At 43.6% G+C, this 21,531-nt stretch overlaps 1 protein-coding gene across 1 annotated transcript in view; it reads left to right on the top strand.

The window, feature by feature from the left end:
- LOC309698362 (CMP-N-acetylneuraminate-beta-galactosamide-alpha-2,3-sialyltransferase 1-like) overlaps nt 1-20,376 on the top strand; it is a 50,918-nt gene extending 30,542 nt beyond the window's left edge. Inside the window, exons 4-6 of the mRNA XM_082520743.1 lie at nt 19,227-19,272; nt 19,362-19,481; nt 20,221-20,376. Of these exons, the coding sequence (XP_082376869.1) occupies nt 19,227-19,272; nt 19,362-19,481; nt 20,221-20,295 (241 nt within the window). The 3' untranslated portion in view covers nt 20,296-20,376. The remainder of the gene's footprint in view (nt 1-19,226; nt 19,273-19,361; nt 19,482-20,220) is intronic.
- The last annotated feature ends 1,155 nt before the right edge of the window (nt 20,377-21,531 follow it).

Raw genomic sequence — 21,531 nt, forward strand, 5'->3', positions numbered from 1 at the left:
CCCGCTGCAATCCTTTTTAGACTAAGGACTTCTCATGTGATCAGTGTCCCATATAAGTGAATTTCTCCCAAGCCAATTACAATCATGGAGAAGCACACTTTGCAACTGTTTTTGTAAGAATATTTCATAGCGCTTTAAATTTCAATCTTTCAGGCCTGGTTTAAAGAGCTGATTGTTAAATCATGAACTCACAAAATATCAACATATCACCACCGGTGGATCACACCTCTCTGATTTTCTTATCTCAGTGCACTGTAACAAAAACGAAAACAGACATAACCAACAAAATACTACTAAAATAACACAAACTAGGGCCCGTTGCAGACATGTCCAAGCATAAAACTATCCCTCTCTCGCTTACGAGAAAGAACACAAGCCAAAGCTCACTGATAAAATCAAGCTAGCGCTAAGCAAAACCAAACAATCAACCAGAAATTCACAGGAACGTTTTGCTTCCTGCCGGGACAATATTGTGTGGGAATGAGAAGCTCAGGTGCCGTAACACCTTTTGTTCCTCCTTGAATTAAATCTCAATCACAGAAAATGCCGTACTCCAACCTAACCTTACACTATTAATTCATCAATTTTCACTCTGTGCCACTGTTCCTCATCAGGGCTGTGTGAAGCACAGCAAAGAATTCAGTCAAGGCCTTGAGCCATAAACAGACATCACGCACAGACATTGTTTTCATAACCAAACCTGTTTTAGACCTTATTCCTAAAATCTACATAAATGCCCTCTGAGTGACATATAACACATTCTAAGTAATCAATGGCTCCTCATAAAAATTATGCATTGGGATGTTTGTGAGCAGCATTTTGCATATCAGCATAAGCAAAGCATTCTTCATTGCATCAGCGTGTGTGTGTGTGTGTGTGTGTGTGTGTGTGTGTGTGTGTGTGTTTCTCTTCATTCTGAGTCAGTGCATGTAGATGTGTGTGTTTGTGTGGGTGTTTGTGTTCATCACTTTCCTGTTCTGGTGTTCTGGGTAAACCACGGCCTGAAGCGTGCCCTGGGGTCCTGCCCTCCTCCTTTTCAGTTTGTTTGCGACCATTGCTGCTGCTGCTCGAAGTTCTGTCCATCCTGGTTCTGACCCCAATTGGGGCAGTCCTTTCTCCAGTGTCCATGCTCACCGCAGGTGAAACCTGCATCTTCTCCTGTATTTTTGTCCATTCTGAGGTGCCTTCTGTCCTCAGTTACTCCTCCTGTCCCGGTCACGCCCTTTTTGCTGCCCGATCCTCCGTGTTGGTCCATCACTGTCCTGCACAGTGTAAATGCAGAGTTATCAAGGTCAGCATTCTTTTGCTCGGCCTTACTTTTCCTTCGGGCTTGGCGGGCGTCTCGTCACAGCTCTGTCAGCTGACGCAGTCTGGGAATTTCCCCCGTGTAGTGAAACGGGCCTTAGGTTTAGTGCTCTCCGTCTCGGCTGCATGAGATCACATTCCTGCAGCACTGTTGACATTTTCAGGTCGTTGTTGTGGGTCCAGCTGTTGCAGCATTTGGTCAGTGTCATGTATGGGGGAGAGCAGGAGTCCAGTCAGCCTCGGCTTTCAAAGCAGCCTGTAATTAAACATAAAGAGAAAAAACAAAAACAAAACAAAACAAAAACAAACGAACAGGAAAATGATGTTGTGTTGGCTGTTATTCAGAGGGGAGACAACGGGGCCAGGCCCTGTGTCAGCCTTCTCTCCCCCTTTTTTTGTTTTTTTCTCACCATATAATCAACTCATGACCCACCAAGCTGACAGGACAACACAGGTACATGTTAAAATTCTTAAGATCATGTTTAAAAGCCCAAAAATGGAATTTTCTTTCATTCAGTAATCACTTTTATTAATCAATCAACAGAAAACATGTCACAATTTGACTCTTTTAACCACTAAATTTGTTGTGTCTTGCCTGGTTGGTTAGACCAGTGCTTCTTTTTTTTGTTAAATTGTTGTCCTGCAACCCAGAGGGTTTCTTTGTCAGTAATGTATAGACTTCATCATTTAAGTATGTTAAATTTTTCTTCAACTTTGCTGGAAAATCTTCACATGTTCATGAGTGTAAGCTGTTTCTTCATTGCGTGTGTGTGCATTTGTAGGCAGGCAGGTTAATTGTATCTTTTCTCAAACTAGGCGTTACCTTAAAAGGAGCCTTTCTCTCAGATTTCTCTGCTTGCGTGTGTTTTTGTTTCACCTTTTGTTGTGATGCTCCGGACGCCTTCCCAACCTCCACAAGTCCGTTGGCCCCAATTTTATGTGTTAAAACTTCTCTTAATTTCTCCTCTAATCCTCTCCTCACTGCTGTCTGTTTCACAGCTGCTGATTCTTACTGAGTGTGGCTCCCATTACTTATAATTTTGCTTCGGCCGCTGTGCTTGTGGGGGCAGTTGGTCCAGGTCCGCAGCTTCCTGTATTAACACACTAAGAGATTTATTTAATTTCATTTTCATCACTGTTAAACAGATAAGCAGGCCACACGCCTACCTTGACAGCGTAAACTGTACGCCAGTCTCCCAACACATTCCTCTCTGTACTCCTCCATAATTCTCCACTACACACCTCTTACTATCTCTCTTTTTTATTTTTATTTTTTATTACACCACAGAGTAATACACCCAATTATGCCCGTCTATCTCTATGTGGCTCCAAATTCCCTCTTTATTTAATTTCACACTCGTCAGGGGACAGGCACACAACAATTTCAACCACTGAAACGAGGAATTCAACCTTTTTTTATTTCTTTACTAATCTAGACTCAACCTTTGTTCGCAAAATGTGTCTTGTTCTAGTCCGGAATAAATGTGAACCCGCGATTACGCTGCGGTCCCAGTGTTATTCCGTAGCTATGCGGGGGCCCTCACCTCCCCAAGTCACCACCTCGGCATCCGGTCGCCGCCGGTCCTGGCCGCGCGTCCACGAACAGGAGGGTCGCCACTCCTAGGGCAAAATGTTCCACAGGTACACTAGACATCAACCTTTGATCCTAAAATGTGTCTTTGCTCTAGTGTCCTCCTAATCAAATACATCAACCGTCACTGTCACTGTGTTCACGCTTCACACTCACAAAAAACACACTCAGAGCGCGCCTCACTCACACTCAAAACAACACCTAGAGCGCGCTTTACACAAGTCAGCACCCAGAGCGCGCTTCGCAGCTTCGCACACACACTCACTCAGAGCGCGCCTTCACACACACACACAACACTTTTCCTCAGCGGGAATTTTACACAGAAACCTCTGAGCTCAACTGTTAGATCTTCTTAAAGCACACTGCACCATAGATCAAAATACCCCTTTCTCTGCGCTTATGACCGCCACAACGGGGCAAAGTCGCATCATAAAAGTGATGCTTGCATCCCCGAAGTTATACCTGACATCATAAACCAGGTTTTGCTCTATGTACTTCTTGGCAAGTAAAATTTTACTTTGTTTTATGACCGCGGCCCTTAAAACTCGACTGACGCCACAAACCACCGTCAAACCTCTATCCAATGTGCTAAAACTAGCACCAACCACTACTGCACTTCACGGCCGCACCACCGGAACACGGCCGTATCATAAACCAAACCTACGGACGTGTTTCGCTCTCGCGTTGCCAGCGTTCAACTGCACCGTGAGCCAGCATCTGCTTTTCCTTAAATCAACTTCTATTTCATAGCCGGCAAGAGCCAGGACTTGACTGACACCATAAACAAACTCCAAACCTCGACTTCAATGTACTGAACTAATGGCCGCGTCTTCAGAAGAAATTCTAACGTATTATTGCTACAGAAGCCAGTATTAGACAAAATTAAATGTGGAAGGTAAAGTGGCTGCAACTAGTCCAACGTAGTATGTTATTAGTATCTCGGTAGAAGCAGTTTATTTAACACACTGGAATTCAGCCTCAACTTATGTTGTTAGTATCTTGCGCCAAAAACCAGACACCGACAAATTTACTGTGAAAATACGTGCAACTCAGTGAACAGATTAATTTGGAAAGCCCAATATGCACATTTGGTATTTATAATACAACAGGCTGTGCTTACCTTTTTATATTTGGACCGGTCCTCTGTTCACCTCGCCTCACGATCTCACCAAAGGCCAAATCTACACCTCCTCAGCACACCAAAGATCCGGGTCACACGGCACCAAGTTGTTGAAATCTCCCAATTCTTTGAATCTTTGGGCTGAAGGAAGGACAATACTCGGTGTATTTATGCTCAATCAACAATCATTTATTTCCATACAATTCAACACTTAAGAGCATAAGGACCATCATGATGGGGAGAGCTGCCTGAAGAGGGTCACAGCAAGTCTCAAAATGGTGACGGGTTGCTCAGCTTTTTATAGTCTCTAGTGGCCCCCATCTAGTCGTAAAAGCCAAAACATCACATTCTTTCTCTGTTACAGCGCCTAAGTTATGACCTCGACAGTTGTTTCTCTGCTTTCTGTAAGGTGGGGGTGTGGAATGTGGTCTATCTCCCCTGTCTTAGACACAGAGTCTCCTGCTTACAAGCTTCTCTTCATGATTCAACAATTAAGCATGTAACACATTCACAGCAGATCAAGGATACAGAGTGATGCACACTTATCTAATAAACTAATAAGTGAATATGTTCTGTTAACTCAAAAGTATAATAAGAACTAAACTACATACAGCTCACACACTCTATATTAAAGGGTATAATATGATCTACAGCAGTATCATACTTCAACTACTTTGATTACATATATAAGGTAACATATAATAACAGAATAATCTAATAGCTTTCACAACACAACCCACACATCGACTGGAGGAAAGAGCAAGTTATGGGGTGGGGTGTGGGCTGCCACATGACCTGCCTTCGGGCCGCCACGCCATCTGCTCCCTCTTCCCCCCCCCCCCCCCGGGAAGCCTTCAAAGTCACCGGAGCTGTCTTCGGTTCCCTCCGTCTATCATGACCTCGCAGCAGTTTTTAGTAAGGATGAGGCGGGCTCGCTTCCACCACACCGGCTCTATGACTGTGCCATTGATCTTCTCCCTGGGGCGCCTCTCCCCTCTGGCCAAGGGAAACCATGGAGAGATACGTCAACGACTCTCTGGCTGCTGGGTTAATTCGCCCGTCATCCTCCCCCGTGGGGGCAGGATTCTTCTTTGTTGCAAAAAAAGACAAGACGCTCCGGCCATGTATTGATTACCGCGGCCTCAACAAGATCACTGTAAAGAACAAGTACCCTCTTCCCCTCCTTAATTCTGCTTTCGAACTACTCCAGGGGGCCACGGTGTTCAGCAAACTAGACCTACGAAACACTTACCACCTGGTGAGAATCCGGGAAGGAGATGAGTGGAAGACCGCTTTCAACACGCATATTGGACACTATGAGTATCTCGTCATGCCCTTTGGCTTAACCAATGCGCCCGCGGTCTTCCAGGCCCTTGTTAACGATGTTCTGAGGGATTTTATTAATCTATGTGCTTTTGTGTACCTTGATGATATTCTCATTTTCTCTAAGTCCCAGGCGGAGCACGAGAGTCACGTGAGGCAGGTCCTGCAGCGCCTCCTGGAGAACCGGTTGTTCGTGAAAGCGGAGAAATGTGAATTTCACGTTGACACGGTGGCCTTCCTTGGCTATATCATCTCTCGGGGGGATCTCAAACCTGACCCCGAGAAGGTCCAGGCCGTGGTGGACTGGCCTCAACCGCCGAACCGCCAGCAACTCCGACGGTTCCTAGGATTCGCCAACTTCCACCGACGCTTCATAAAGGACTACAGTAAGATTGCCTCACCTCTCACTGTACTTACCTCTCCCAAAGTTCCTTTTCAGTGGGACCTCTCTGCTCAGGAGGCCTTTTCCCTACTGAAGGAGAAGTTCACTACCGCCCCCATCCTCCGTCAGCCCAACCTCAGGCAACCGTTCGTGGTGGAGGTGGATGCTTCGGACTCTGGAGTGGGAGCAGTTCTGTCGCAACGATTTGAAGGTACGCTCCATCCCTGTGCATTCTTTTCTCGTCGTCTCTCACCCGCAGAACAGAACTACGGCATCGGTGATCGGGAGCTGCTAGCGGTCAAACTGGCCCTGGAGGAGTGGAGGCACTGGCTTGAGGGCGCGGAACACCCGTTCATCGTGTGGACCGACCATAAGAACCTTGAGTACATCCGGTCCGCCAAACGCCTAAATTCACGACAAGCCAGGTGGGCCCTCTTCTTCACAAGATTCAATTTCTCCATCACTTACAGACCAGGGTCGCGCAACGTGAAGCCCGATGCACTCTCCCGTCAGTTTTCCAGTACGGAGGGAGACTCCGATCCAGAACCGATTCTTCCAGCTACCTGTGTTATTGGAGCTGTCACATGAGAGATCGAAGCTCTCGTGCGCGAGGCCCAGGATACTGACCCCGGGACGGGCCCCCCTGGTCGGTTGTTTGTCCCTGCTGCTGTCCGACCTCAGGTACTACACTGGGGCCACACTGCCCGGTTCACTTGTCATCCCGGAGCCCGCCGCACCATCACCTTCCTCCAGCGGTTTTTCTGGTGGCCCTCCTTGGACAAGGACGCCAGGGAGTACGTCATGGCGTGCACCACATGTGCCCGGAACAAACGTCCCAACCGATCACCCGCCGGGCTTCTTCAACCGCTCCCCATGCCAGGACGGCCCTGGTCTCACATAGCGCTGGACTTCGTTACGGGGCTCCCACCGTCATCCGGTAACACCACCATCCTCACTATTGTTGACCGTTTTTCTAAGTCGGCTCATTTCATCGCCCTCCCGAAGCTCCCTACAGCCCTGGAGACCGCCCAGCTGCTCACCACCCACGTCTTCCGGCTTCATGGCATTCTGATGGACATCGTTTCCGACCGGGGACCCCAATTTACCTCTCGGGTTTGGAAGGAGTTCTGCATGCTGCTCGGTGCCGCGGTCAGCCTCTCTTCGGGCTTCCACCCTCAGAGCAATGGACAGGCCGAGCGTACCAACCAAGAGCTCGAAGCGGCACTCCGCTGTGTCGTCTCTCTCAACCAGACCACTTGGAGCGAGCAGCTCCCCTGGATTGAGTACGCCCACAACTGCCTGACCTCTTCAGCCACTGGACTGTCGCCGTTCGAAGCCTCATTAGGCTACCAACCACCCCTGTTCCCGGCCGTGGAAGGTGAGCATACCGTTCCATCAGTGCAACATCATTTCCGCAGGTGCCGCCGGGCCTGGCGGTCCACCCGAGCCGCTCTGCTGCGGACGGCGGAGCGCAATAAGGAGATCGCCAACCGCCACCGGATCCCTGCGCCTGCCTATACAGTTGGGCAACAGGTATGGCTCTCCTCACGCTTTGTTCCCCTTCGTGCCGAGTCGAAGAAACTTTCCCCGGCTTTCATCGGTCCGTTCGAGATTGAGGCCCTGGTCAATCCGGTATCCGTCCGTCTGAAGCTGCCTCGCAATATGCGTATCCATAATGTTTTCCATGTCTCCCAGGTCAAGCCCGTACTCTCCAGCCCGTTGTGCCCTCCTTCCGGGCCCCCTCCGCCCGCCCGGCTCGTGGATGGGCAGGAAGTGTTTGGCATCACCCGCATTATGGACTCTCGGCGGCGGGGGAGGGGCGTTCAGTACCTGGTGGACTGGGAGGGCTACGGGCCAGAGGAACGTTCCTGGGTGCCCCGGTCGGCGGTTCTGGCTCCTGGTCTGCTCCGCGAGTTTCACCGGCGGCATCCGGGTAAGCCGGGTGGGTCGCCGAGGGGCTCCCGTTGAGGGGGGGGTACTGTCATGACCCTGTGCCTTCTCGGCTGACTCTGTATGGCTACAAGTGTTTTTGTTGTGCTGCATCTCTCTCTCTCCCCTCCCGCGCCTACCGGGGCGGAGTCGTGACGGCTCCAGCCCCTGGCTCGGACACCTGCAAGCAATCATCTCACCCACTTAAGGCGGCTGCTGAGAGTGCTTCCTCACTGGATTATTGTGTAACACTCGTCAGTGTCATCACCTATCTGAGCCGTTTTACGAGTTTCTGTCGTGCCACTACTTACCTGCCTTTCCTCTCTGTGCCAGAATTCTCGCCAGCCTGAGGACCGCCGTTGGTGAGCTAAAGCCGGAGTCCGAGCTACCTGAGCTTCAGTGGATTTTGTACCTAGCCCTCTTCTTCCTGTGCCTGTGTTCCCCGGAGACCCTCTTCCTGTGCCCCCCTCACCCGTATATATTCGCACCTGGTGTCTGTGTGTGTAAATAAATCACGAACTTAAGTGACGGTCTGCCTCCGAGTCCCTCCTGAGCCTGACATCAACAGTATATTCCTTATTATCTATAGCATTAGATATCCCTTCAACAAGTTCCATCATTGCCATCGAAGTGGACCTTTTCGCTCTAAAACCATATTGGTTATCACTTAGGAGATTATGCATCTCAATATATTTATCAAGTCTATTAACAAATAACTTTTCTAACATTTTTGAGAATTGTGGAAGTAGTGATATTGGCCTGTAATTGGTAAACTGACATCTCTCTCCGTTTTATGGATTGGAATAACTTTTGCTATTTTCATTTGTGACGGAAATACATCAGTTTGAAAGGACAGATTACAAATGTATGCGAAAGGTTGCACCATATATTCTATAATACTTTTAACTAATATCATGTCAATACCAAAACAGTCAGTGGACTTTTTATTTTTAAATGTCTTCACAATGTTAATTATTTCTCTATGAGTTACAGCATCAATAAACATGGAGGACACAATCCGAGTAATACGTTTATTTAGGTCGTTATTATTTCTTGACTCTGGAATTTCTTTTGCTAAATTAAAGCCAACATTTACAAAGAAATCATTAAATTCATTTGCAATGTCTTTAGTTTTATCAAGCACAATATCTTTATCTTTTTTAAAATAATCTGGATAATTCTTATTTTTTGAGCCCTTCTTGATTATACTATTTAATATCCTCCATGTTTCTTGTGTGTTACTTCTACTTTGCTCCAATAATTTGTGGTAATATTCTTTCTTACTTGTTCTTATAATATTCACTAATCTATTTTTATATAACTTGTACGTTATTTCAGCATCTTTTGTCCTCTGTTTTATGAATCTCTTATATAGATTATTTTTCTTTTTACATGCATCTTCTATCCCCTTTGTGATCCATGGCTTATTTGATCTGTGATGCTTTCTAGTGATTTTCATTAAAGGACAATGTTTTTCATATAGTGAAATTACAGTTGATAGGAATGCATCATATGCACTATTTGAATCTTCATTTGCAAAAACCTCATTCCAATTGTGTTCCTTTAAGTCCACCTGGAGGGCAGCAATGGCTCTTGTTGTTCTATGTCGTATCATATCAAATGTTTGATTCTTTTGTTTAGTTTTAATCCCAAAATAATTTTGAAAAATTGCAAAAACAGGACGATGATCGCTTATATCAGTTATAAGAAGTCCACCTACTATTTCATGGTCAATTTTATTTGTGAGTATATTATCTATTAATGTAGCTGTATCAGTTGTTATTATCAGTTGTTATTCTACTTGGTTTTATAATTACAGGGAAAAGGGAGTTACTATACATTGTATTTATGAAATCTGTTGTTTTCTGATGTCCATTTGGGTTTAGCAAATCTATATTAAAATCACCACAAATTATTTGCACTTTTTTATTATTTAGGTTGCTAAACATAGCAGCAAGTTTTTCATTGAATGTCTCAAGGCATGAACCTGGTGTCCTATAGATGCAACTTAAAATTATATTACTAGCTTTTTCAACATGGATTTCAATAGTGACACATTCCAATACGTTATCTATGGTGCTTGACATACATTCAATCAGACTACATTTCAAAACTTTATCTATATATAAAGCAACACCACCTCCTTTTTTATTCACCCTGTTCATTGTAAATAATTGGTATCCTTCCAGTCCCATTTCACTAACTTTCTCATTATCGAGCCATGTTTCTGATATTGCAATTATATTAAACTTTTTTAACTTACTTAAACATTCTATAATTTTAGAAAAAAATTTATACAGGCTCCTACTATTGAAATGTATGACCGACAATGCATTTGCCATTTTAATATTCATATTGAATTGGTCATCTGTATAGTACTCACAAGTATTATTGTTGTTATTGTAGAAGTGGTTATCTGGGTCAATGTTACTTTCAGGGTCATGCATGTTGTGCTCTGCATAGTTAAACGTTTTGAAGTTCGTTTTCTCAGTGTGTGCCAAAATAACCACCTTGACAGTCCTTTTCTTAATCAAATTCTTCCTCTTCAATATCTCTGAATGGAAACCTATAATCTGTGTCCAAACTTGTCATTTATGTGTTTTTTGTTTTTGTTGTCTTTTCCATTGTTTTTGAGCCATAAGGCCAGAAACACTTTCCATACCCATTGTTTATTATCCAATCGTCACTTTTCCAATAGATTCCATAGCAGATTCCTGATTATTTATATTGCTCTAAGTCTTTCTCTTATCATCACAACTTTCGCTTCTTCGGGAGTGCCATTTAGTCTCATTACTTTGCAGTTCCTCGTCCATGTCGCTTGTATCTTATTTTGTTTCAGGCTGCGTGCCTGTCTTGCAATTTCAGCAGTCTTTTTCGTTAAATGTTCATTTAAATACACACCAGTCCCTTTTAGCTTCTTTCCCTGTTTCAGTAACTCAATCTTTGTTTTGCGACTCACAAACCGAAGAATAATTGATGGCTTTAACTGTCTTTTCTGGGGAGCGTGTGGCATGCGGCGATATGATGGCTCTGAATACTTACATTCTTCGTTTGAAGGAATTTTATCACTTGCTGTTCAAGCGTTTGCAGCTCCTCTACTGGGGCATCTTCACCGTCTTTACCTCCGCCAGCTGTTACTCTGGCGTAGGTTCGGTGTTGCGTCTCCAGTCCACCTATGACTAAATCATCCATTCTTGTGTATTGTTCAAGGGTCTCGATTCGCCGTTCCAAGTCGTCTATTTTCTTGTCCTTGTCCTTTATGAGGTTTTTTAGTTGTTTTATTTCATCCATTGGTGATGTAGCATACCTTGTTGTTTAGCCACTTTGCTCAGTTCATCAGACATGAAATTAAGCGATTTCCTAATCTCCTCCAACTCCTCTTCAACTCCTGGGTTTGCTAATAGATAGATAGTACCCACTTAGCAGACAGGTCTGGCCCAGATCTGGTGTCAAGCCGGCACTGCTGGCTGACTTCTGGCATGGTAAGTGGTATGTGATCCAGATAGGGCCAGGCCTGGCATAGATGGCACTGTTTGTGTGATGGCATGCCACATCTGGCCTGATTTCGGTTTGGTTTACATGGCCCACGCTCATAGAAAACAGGTCTGGCCTGTGCATCAAGCTGGCACTTCTGACTGGCTGGTGTCATGGCAGGGTGTATGTCAACCAGATGTGGGCCAGGTCTGACAATGATGGCACTATTTATGATCCTATTTTCCTATTTTAGTTAGAAGACCTAACTGCCACATTGCAATACTATACTGCTATGGTAGCCAACGTTGCAAATGCAGGTTTGACAGGTTTGTGAGGGTTTACTTTATCAAAAACCTAGTGTGATTGGGTGAATGTGGCATGTTGTATAGAGTACCGTGAGTAATCCGGGAAAGCAGAAAAGCCCTATGTACGAATCAGTCCATTCCCTGTCTGAATATAGTTTCGCCATGTTTCTTTTGCACTATTATGTTGTTATTACATGGCTCTGTTAAGGTACACATTAGGCTGACATCTGGAGCCAGAGGTGAAACTGTTCTGGGCCAGCACAGGGCCAGCATAGTGTCTGCAACTGGCCCGTGGCTGCACACAACTTACACATGGCCAAAATACCAAAAAGAATGACGACACTTTGGTGGCCCAGATCAGGTTTGCCAGAGGTAAACCACACATGGGCCACCAAAGGGCCGTCATTCTTTGCGGTATGTTGGCTGTGTGTAAGCACATTGTGGGGGCCAGATTCAGGCCATACCAATTTTGCTATGTGGGTAATAGGTGCTGTAAGCTGTGAGGTGGGGGCTCCATGGAGCTGACTTGCTTGTTCAGCATATCCATTGGCCCTTTTCACACTCACTTAAATCCTTACACTTGCCCATTTTTCCTGGTTTTAACAAATCAGTGCTAAACTGCAAAACTCAGAAATAAAAAAAAAAGCAAATCAGTGCTGAGGACAAAATGTTCACTTGCTCCCTAATGTACCCCACTTACTAACAGGAGTCATAATGTAGAGATAAACAAATTATAACTATAATTATATAAAATAATGTAAATAATAGTTATTGATATATTTCACTTTTAACAGAGACAGTGGAACAGCCACACCATTCTGCATGGTTAGAACAGAATTTGCCTCAAAGGAACCAGTAAACATGCTAACATACAGTAGTTTTGACTAGCACTGGATGAAACCATGCAAAAATGACTCATGTGTTAAGCATGATAAGTTTTTCAAACATGTGACTAGCCAGGAAGCAGTTGGCACTCCCTTGTAATATAATACATGTAAGTACTGCTCACCCGGTCTTCACCAGCCCTGACATAGAAGCAGGAAAAAAAGGCATCACAGGGCCTCTGGTTAAAAGCCTGTGTGGGCAAACTAGCAGGGATCGTCACTGGGCTGTTCAACCTCTCCCTGACTCATGCCACTGTTCTTACCTGTCTGAAGGCCCACACCATCATTCCCATCCCCCAAAAGACTGGAATAGACAGCCTCAATGACTAAAGACCTATAGACCTCACACCTGTGGTCATGAAGTGTTGCGAGTGATTAGGTTAGGTTGATTAGGAACATCAGAGACTGCCTAACTCCCTCTCTCAACCCCCACCAGTTTGCTTACAGAGCGTATCTGGCCACGGGGGATACCATCACAATCACCCTTCACAGAGCGGTGGGAAATCTGGAGAACAGGTAGAGCTAGGTGAGGATCTTTGTGGACTACAGCTAAGCATTCAACACCAAAATACCGGACATTCTCACTACCAAACTGTACCACCTTCAGATCTCCCCTGCCACCTGCTCCTGGATCAAAGACTTCCTCACCAATTTGGACTGTCAATAAATACTATGTTACTGCATGTGAGAAGCTGTCACGGTTCGGGGCAGCGGCCGTGTGAAGAGTGGAAGGAGGACTCAAATGCAGCACTTATTCAGACGTGAAGGGTGATTTATTAACAATACCAGACATAAAGTGGAGATGGCAAACAGAACTAAGGACGAACTAAACTGGGATAAACTACACAAAGGAGTGGCAAACCTGAACATGAAGGGTGAACAGCAGGGAGAGCACGCAGGGGATTTCACAAGGTATGAATACAGACGACGCGACGAGGAGCAGAGGAAAACACACACTATAAGTACACAAAGAGACACTGGGAAATCACACACAGGTGGGAGACACAGCTGGACCTGATTAACCTGACGAGACAGGGGAACACTAACACCAGGGACCAATAGAGGGAGCACAAACCCAAAACCCAGTATCTAAAATCCCAAAACACAAACCATCCCAAAACAGCCCAAGAATAATAAAGAGAATAATAACAATAAGGAACACAAACACAAAGTCACTGAGTCATGGCCGCAGGACCATGACAGAAGCAGTAAGTTGGAACAGTGTCCTGACCCTGGTTCATATGTACAATCTGTACTAATATTTATCAACATGATGATATAGTTTTGTTGTGATTGACAAACACTCACTCTTCTAGAGAAACCTTACAGTAAATGAAAGCATGGCAGTGCCTGCCTGCCCGACAGATGAATTGTTTCAGGAGAAAGACAAGACAAAGCTCAGAAAGGTAAAATTACTTTTAATAGAGAAGCAAGATAATCAAAAATAAGATAATCAAAGCAAACAAAAATACAAAAAAAACGATTTACTATTCCGATTGTAAAAAATATTATAAACTTAAGTGAAACCAGCAACACTAGGAAGTAAAACAGGGTATAGCACAGTATGACAAGACAAATAACTGAGGGGAGAATGAGGCGTTAAATACACAAACAGTAACAGGAGAGAAAACTAAACAGCTGAGACAATGACGCACAATATCAGGCTCAGGGAATATGACACCCAAGACTCAAGTTCAGGCTTTAGCTGCTTGGCACCTAAATGCTCCTTTTGTGCCTCTCTGGTTGCGCTTGTTGCTGGAACTGAACAGAATTAGCTAGCCAGTTTAGGTTAGTTGGAATGGCCCAGGATAGTTGAAAGCAGGAGCAGAAAACACAGGAACAGAAAACTCACCGGGATAGCCAGCTCTGATTGTTCTGGTGAGAAACCAGTCAGAGCAATAGTGTCGTAGTGGGCTGTCACAGGAGACACAATGAGTTCAGGCAAAGCAGTGGAGGGTCTGGAGGGTTCTGGTCCTGGGTGCAGGGACACGGTGGAGTCTAGCGCCCTTTCTCCTTGGGATTGGGGCAGGCTGGGACCTAGCTACCTTTACCCTTCCTCTTGTGTTAGTTTTCTGTTATCATCGCTCATGTTAACGGGTTGGTTTTGACCTGTTTATTAAATCAGCTATAAAATACACTAAAAACAACAAGCTATCATCCAATTTGTTTCTCATCTCTTGGTTACCTTCTTAGGTTTCCTTATCCATGAAAATGTTGGTTTCAATACTTTTGGTGTGGTGGGGCCTTTTTTTCTCAGAATACCCCTCATTTTCAATTACAAAAAAAATGGTAAAATGAACCTCAAGAGAATCATATTAGTACATAAAAGGTTGTCACCTGTTACCTGATTAATACTGAGGGGTATAGAAAAGATCTCTTAAATAAAGGTTTTGTATTTATTTATTTTAATATTAACAACTAAAGTGACATCTATGGTTTTATGGGTCAATTTTGGACCCATAGATATTTACATGAAGAAAGGGCAAAAAAGTCTTTTTTTCCAGCAATAGAACTTTAATATAAACTGAAAAAAAGAAAAGAAAAGCAGAACAGGTGACAAGTGATACTTTTTGTGTGTTCTTTGCAGAGATATTTTTTGTAGTTGAAACACAATAAATTTGTCTTTCTGTCCTTACTGCTTGGGCAGACCTGACACCTCTTTCTTTTTGAATCAGGTGGCCTGACTGGGGTTGGGGCTGTTTCGGTCGGTGTTGAGGCAGGGCTGGCTGAGGAGGATGCTGATGCAGATTCTCTCTGTGTTGCTGATGGTGTGGATGGAGTGCTGGGTGAGCTCTGCAGCTGTCTGACAAAGAATGCAGTGTCTGGGTCATCCAGTAATCCACAAGATACATGTTGGGAAAAATTAACTACTTAATCTGACAGACTTCTTTCTATTTGGTGAAATCAGGGTACCATTGTCCTCAGAGCCTGATTACTCACAGCAAAAACTCCTTAAAAGGCAGGGGAAGTTAAACTAACCACAAGACACATGAAACAACTTGCCAATAAAACAAAACAGGAAATGAATTACAACCAAACCTGATGTACTAAACATGCTGGTAATTTCAGCAAATACAAACTGCTTAGATTTGATCAAATGTTGGATGGCTGCAAATGCCCTCCAACTCAATGAGGGGAAAACTGAAGTCCTTATATGTGCTCCTGACAGATCTTTATCCCATAGTGAAAGCCCTTGGTCCTCTCTCAGTATATGTTAAATCCTCTGTCAGGAATTTAAGTGTCACTTTTGACTCGACTCTCACACTGGACCATCCATCTTCATCCGCTTTGTCCGGGGCCGGGTCGCGGGGGCAGCAGCCTAAGCAAAGAGGCCCAGACCTCCCTCTCCCCAGCCACCTCCTCCAGCTTGTCCGGGGGAATACCAAGGCGTTCCCAGGCCAGCCGAGAGATATAATCTCTCCAGCGTGTCCTGGGTCTGCCCCGGGGCCTCCTCCCGGTGGGACAGGCCTGGAACACCTCACCCAGGAGGCGCACAGGGGGCATCCTTGTCAGATGCCCGAACCACCTCAGCTGGCTCCTTTCGATGTGGAGCAGCAGCTGCTCTACTCTGAGCCCCTCCCGGATGGCCGAACTTCTCACCCTATCTCTAAGGGAGAGGCCAGCCACCCTTCGGAGGAAGCTCATTTCTGCCGCTTGTATCCGCGATCTCGTTCTTTCGGTCACTACCCACAGCTCGTGGCCATAGGTGAGGGTAGGGACTGGACACTGGACGGTCATGCTAAATCTCTGGTTCAGTCTTGTTTTTATCACTTAAGAAATGTAGCTAAGTTAAGCCCTATTTTATCTCGCTCTGAACTGGAAACTGGATTGCTATACATGCATTTATTTCCTCACACTTGGACTATTGTAACTCACTGTTTATGTGTCTAAACAAAGGTGATCTGCATCGTCTGCAGGTTGTGCAAAACGCTGCAGCTAGGCTTTTGACAAAGTCCATTTTAAGATCCTGGTCTTGACTTTTAAAGCTTTGCACAGATTGCACCAGCCTACATCTCTGATCTGCTACAGCCTTAAGTCCCTAGCAGGTCCCTGAGGTCATCTGATCAGGGCTTACTTGCTATAAAAAACTAAGATGAGAACTAAGGGTGATAGTAGTGATGTGACATTCTGTATCGAGGCTTCGAAGCTTGTGTCGAGTAACGCAATGCGCGTATCGAGGCTTGCTTCATTTATGGGAGGAGCTGAAAATGATGACATCCGAAGCCTCGCTGCCCGGCTGTACCACGTGACTGGTTCACGAAGTGGTTCGAACTTTGCCGCGAGCTATGACAGATATAAACCCCTCAGACTTATTCAAAATGTGGGTGTTTGATGGAGAGCTGCGGTTAGTGAGAGTTTGTAGACAGTTTGGAGGTTTATGAGAGTGAGGAGAGAAAGTCAGGAGAGAATGGAGCCAGCTAAGAAGAGGAGGCTGTCCTCCCCTGTGTGGGAACATTTTGGTTTTATTCCTCCCAACAAGGTATGTAAATTTCAACAGAAAATGTATTTTCATAATACTGATGGTGCAATACAATTTATGTTAAGCTGTCTTTACTTTTGTACAAGGTGAAGTGTTTGCTATGTGCCAGGGAGCTGGGATATAACAACAACACCTCATCCATGCTTAGGCACTACAGAGCTTTGCATGAGAATAGGGGGAACACCGATTGTGGAGCAAGATCAGGTGAGCCATCAAATGCCATGATAATATAGCATGCATTAATGTTACTAAATGATATAACAATATTATACAGCTGTTATAAGTTACGTGTGTGATATTTATATTTGTGCTTTGTCTTTATTGTCTTTCCTCAGGAGAACAATCTCAAATAGATGAAGACCTGGTCAGCATGGTGATTGAGGACTCCCAGCCATTTAGCATTGTGGAGGACAAAGGATTTAAAAGATTTGTTAAATCGTTAAATCCTAGCTATGTTCTCCCCACTAAAAAGGCCATAAAAGCAGTGGAAATTTAGTTTTTACAGAATAAATTGTGGGCAGGACTGAGGCTCAAAGCCTCAGTGTGTAGCTGTCTATACCTCAACGTTACAAAAGCACATCCACTGTCCACACCCCAACCACACCTCACCTCACAGTAAATGATCATTTCCATTTTAAGCATTTCCAAATGATCATTTTCCATACTGCCAGTATAAATATACACAGTATACAGCCATATATACTACAATATACATGTTTTACACACTCCTTTTGTTGTTGACATTTACAGGCTGTGTGCAAAAGGCCACACTCTTCAAATTCATGCCAACTAATATTTTTACGTCCAGTAGGTGTCCTACTAGAGCAAATGAAGCTTCAAGAAGCTTTGCGCTGGGGTGAACCAATTGGATGAAAAGCTTCAGTGCTTCATGAAGCTTCATCTGCCCATCACTAGGTGATAAAGCTTTTGCCATTGTGGCCCCTAGACTGTGGAACTCTCTCCCTCAAACTCTGGACTCTTTTGCTTTTGCTTAATTCTAGCCTTTTTTATATTGTCTGTTTTTGTCAGGGCTCTGCGTGCGGGCAGGTGGAAATGTGGATCCAAATGCAGGACTCCGAGATGAAATGTAACTGAAAACCACAGCTTTTATTGCTGGCATGAAACCAAAACAGAAACCAACCCATGAAACCAAGCAGGAACACACAGGCAGGATCTGAGGGTACGACGCAACACTGGGTTGAGGAAAACACGGGGCCAATATACACAGGGTGGTAATCAGGGAATGGGTAACAGGAGGGAGACACAGCTGGGAGAAATTGGGGCTAACGAGACAGGAGGAGCAAAGCTGGACACACTGATACTGGGTCAAATACTGGGTCAAAACTGACCCAGAACCATGACAGTTTTATCTTTTTATAACTTGTTATCTTATGTGCAGCACTTTGTGATTCTGTCGAGAAAGGTGCTATATAAATAAAAATTTAATTAATAATTTTTCCAGCTATATTCTCCCTAAAAATAAATGCATACCATTAGACCATTACAGCCCAACAGAAGAATTTTGCCCAGGAACCCCATATCCAGTTAATTGGGCTATGGTTAACAGTAATGATAATTACTCACTACTGATAATTATACTGCTAATTGGGGATAACATCGATAAACATAACATCAATTAACATAATCTTGATCATGTGACATTTATAAGGAAAAGATTCATAATCGGGGAAAATCATAATCGGGGTGTGTCCACATTAATAAGTGACAGAGAGCGGAACTAATATGCCAAGATCTTTATCGGACAGAAAGATGAATATATGTGGATTGTGGACGTGTTTTTATAGTTAACAGTATTTGTTCGTTTGTCGCGAGGTGCAACCCTCTTGTTGTTCAATAAAAAAAATTATTGAAATATAGCTCGTCCGGTGGTTACTCACACTTTATGGGGACGAAAGCAGCCACAGAGAAAAGGGATTTTCTTCATTTGTGTAATCTGTAATCTGTGATGCAATAAACAAGATACAGCTTTGTCCTGGTGTGACTAACTATCTAACTATCCTTTATAAAATGGGTGAAGCGGTTTCCAAACCTGAACATGGGTACATAAGGAAATCCTCACAAACCACACCTCTCCACATTTTTGTCAGAGATGAAGGTATCATGTTCTCGGTTAGCAAATGAGTATAGATATGACGCTTGTTACCTGAGTCTTTCTGTAATGTATTCCATGAAGACATCACAGCACAGAATTTACATCAAATGCAAAAATAGAATGCCAGTGCATGAATTCAACATGTACACAGTTTAAAAGGATTTGGATAATGGATGTAGTTTCAGGTGAAATAAGATGAATTTCTGTATCAAACCATTACTCTGATCCTTCTCCATGTTCAAGACGGACCATGCCTTTTTTAGCTTTGTTTTTGTTAAACACCTACTTCATATTTTTCAAAGTCATGCTGTTTCCAACAGGTCATATATGCCAGTGAAATCAAAGATCAAAACTAACAAGGATTTGGTGAGTAGCGTCAATGGCAAAGCTTCCTGGTGGCAATGGTAATATTTAAAAATAAAAGCTGTTTAAAGGTTCATTCTAATTTCTAACAGGTCATGGTGGTAAATCCAGCTTTTATGAAATATGTACATGAGGTTTGGCTTGGAAATAAGGGACGTTATCCATCCACTGGCTTTATGGCTTTGATTCTTGCACTTCACATTTGTGATGAGGTAAGTACAAAGTTTTCAGTCTCCGAAGTGCCAGAAGTACGAAGTAAAATATGATTTTTATAGTGCTGTCATCGTTAATCTCACACCCCGTGCGTGGGGCTGAATCGCGCTAACATGTCGACACCATGCAGCCCCACGCACTGGGCGATCCGCGCTAAGTCGCTAACGGAGATTTGCCGTGTTAATGTGGTTATGGCATTAACGTCATTTTAACGAGATTAACACTGACAGCACTAGTTTTTTATTGTCATACAAGCTGGTCGATTTGAGTCTTTGTTAATTTGTTCATCATTTTTTTGTATTGCCCTTTTAAATAGATATGCATTTCAAAAGTTATTCAAAAGTTCAAAACGTCTTTGGTGAAGATCAGAACGGGTTTAAACACCAGTATCACTTGATTAAAGAATTCTGGTTAAATCTGTGAATCGTTAAATTTCAATTCACATGCCCTATGAAAGTGAAAGCTTCTGCAAGTCTTTCTGATGCTTCCTGTTCTTGATGTGACTAGACTACAATGTAGAGGACAGTCCTTCATGGAAAGCTTTTTAGCTAAACCTCTCAATAAGAGGTTTTGTCATTGTACAATCATGGTGCTTCCATTTAGTGCTTGCTCAGGTCGCTGTCCAACTGTTCATTTGATTTTTCAGCAGCCATTGTCTGGAGTTTGGTTAAAAAAAGGGACATTTTGTTCATGCATTTGTTTCCCATTCATTCATATGTTCATTTTTTGTCTTCCTAGGTTGATGTGTTTGGTTATGGTGCTGACCGTGATGGAAACTGGAGTCACTACTGGGAAATACTCACACAATACTAACATAAGGTTAAGAACTGGAGTACATCCTGGAAATTATAAGTATAACATCATCCAGCAACTAGCTCAGCAACAAAAAATTTAGTTCTATGAAGGCCTAATGAAAAAAATGTGATTGAATGCCATACACTCAGTGGGGAAAGTACTGAAAGCCAAATGGATGTGTATCTATAACTATAGTAATTTCCTAACCCTCCTAACTGAAACTGATATTGAGATTTATTAGGAAGGATGACAATTAATCTCTAAAGGGATTTTCTTTCCTAATCCATTGCTTAATTTAAATATGTAAATAAATGCACCCAGGAGTTATACTATATGGTAGTTTCTAACATGAGGTTTTTAAGAAATGAAGTATTTTCTTAAGAGTTGGCAGAATTACAAGAAGACAAACGACAGCAGGCAAGCTGTCGGATGTCTAAACATGTACATAGTATATTGTGTTTAACTGAAATACTATGCTGTATTATTCTTAGTTAAAATAAGCTGTTTACGTGAAAAGAAACATTTTACAGTTATGGTGAAGTAACTTATTAAGAGAGGGGGCGTTTATGTTCATGTACCGAATATTGTCTGCATTTTCTTTCATTTTTTGTTTCCTATCCTGTTCAGTACTTCAGCAATCAGAATTGTTGTGTGAATACAATACAATTTTATTTATATAGCACGTTTAAAACCAGGGGGTACACCAAAGTGCTTCACAGTAAGGAATAACGGTAAATCATTAAATCATTAAAACAAGGTAAAATAGACAAAATAGAGAAAACAAACAAAAAGCATTAGTAAGTAGAGATGGGGAGAAATCATGATTATCCAGACAAATGAGTAGCGATACAGCAATTACCGAGCGGTGAGAATTAGCGAGTCGGAAAAGCCAGGTTGAATAGGTAAGTTTCAACCGTGCTTTAAAGGATTGAATGGAGTCAGAGGCACGAATGGTAACAGGAAGACTATTCCAGAGGTTTGGTGCTACAGAGGCAAAAGCACGATCACCCCTAGTCTTCAGACAGTAACGGGGCTGGGCCAGAAGTAACTGACCAGAAGATCGTAAAGAACGGCTTGGAGTATAGAGACTGAGGAGGTCGGTGAGAGAGTCAGGGGCAAGGTTGTTTAGGCATTTGAAAACAAGCAGCAGAACTTTAAAATCAACCCAAAATTTAATAGGCAGCCAATGTAAGTCAGACAGCACTGGAGTAATAGAAGCAAACTTTCTCGTTCCGGTTAGGGGATGAGCTGCAG

The sequence above is a fragment of the Aulonocara stuartgranti genome, assembly GCF_965226115.1.
Source record: "Aulonocara stuartgranti genome assembly, chromosome: 22".
Taxonomy (NCBI): Eukaryota; Metazoa; Chordata; class Actinopteri; order Cichliformes; family Cichlidae; genus Aulonocara; species Aulonocara stuartgranti.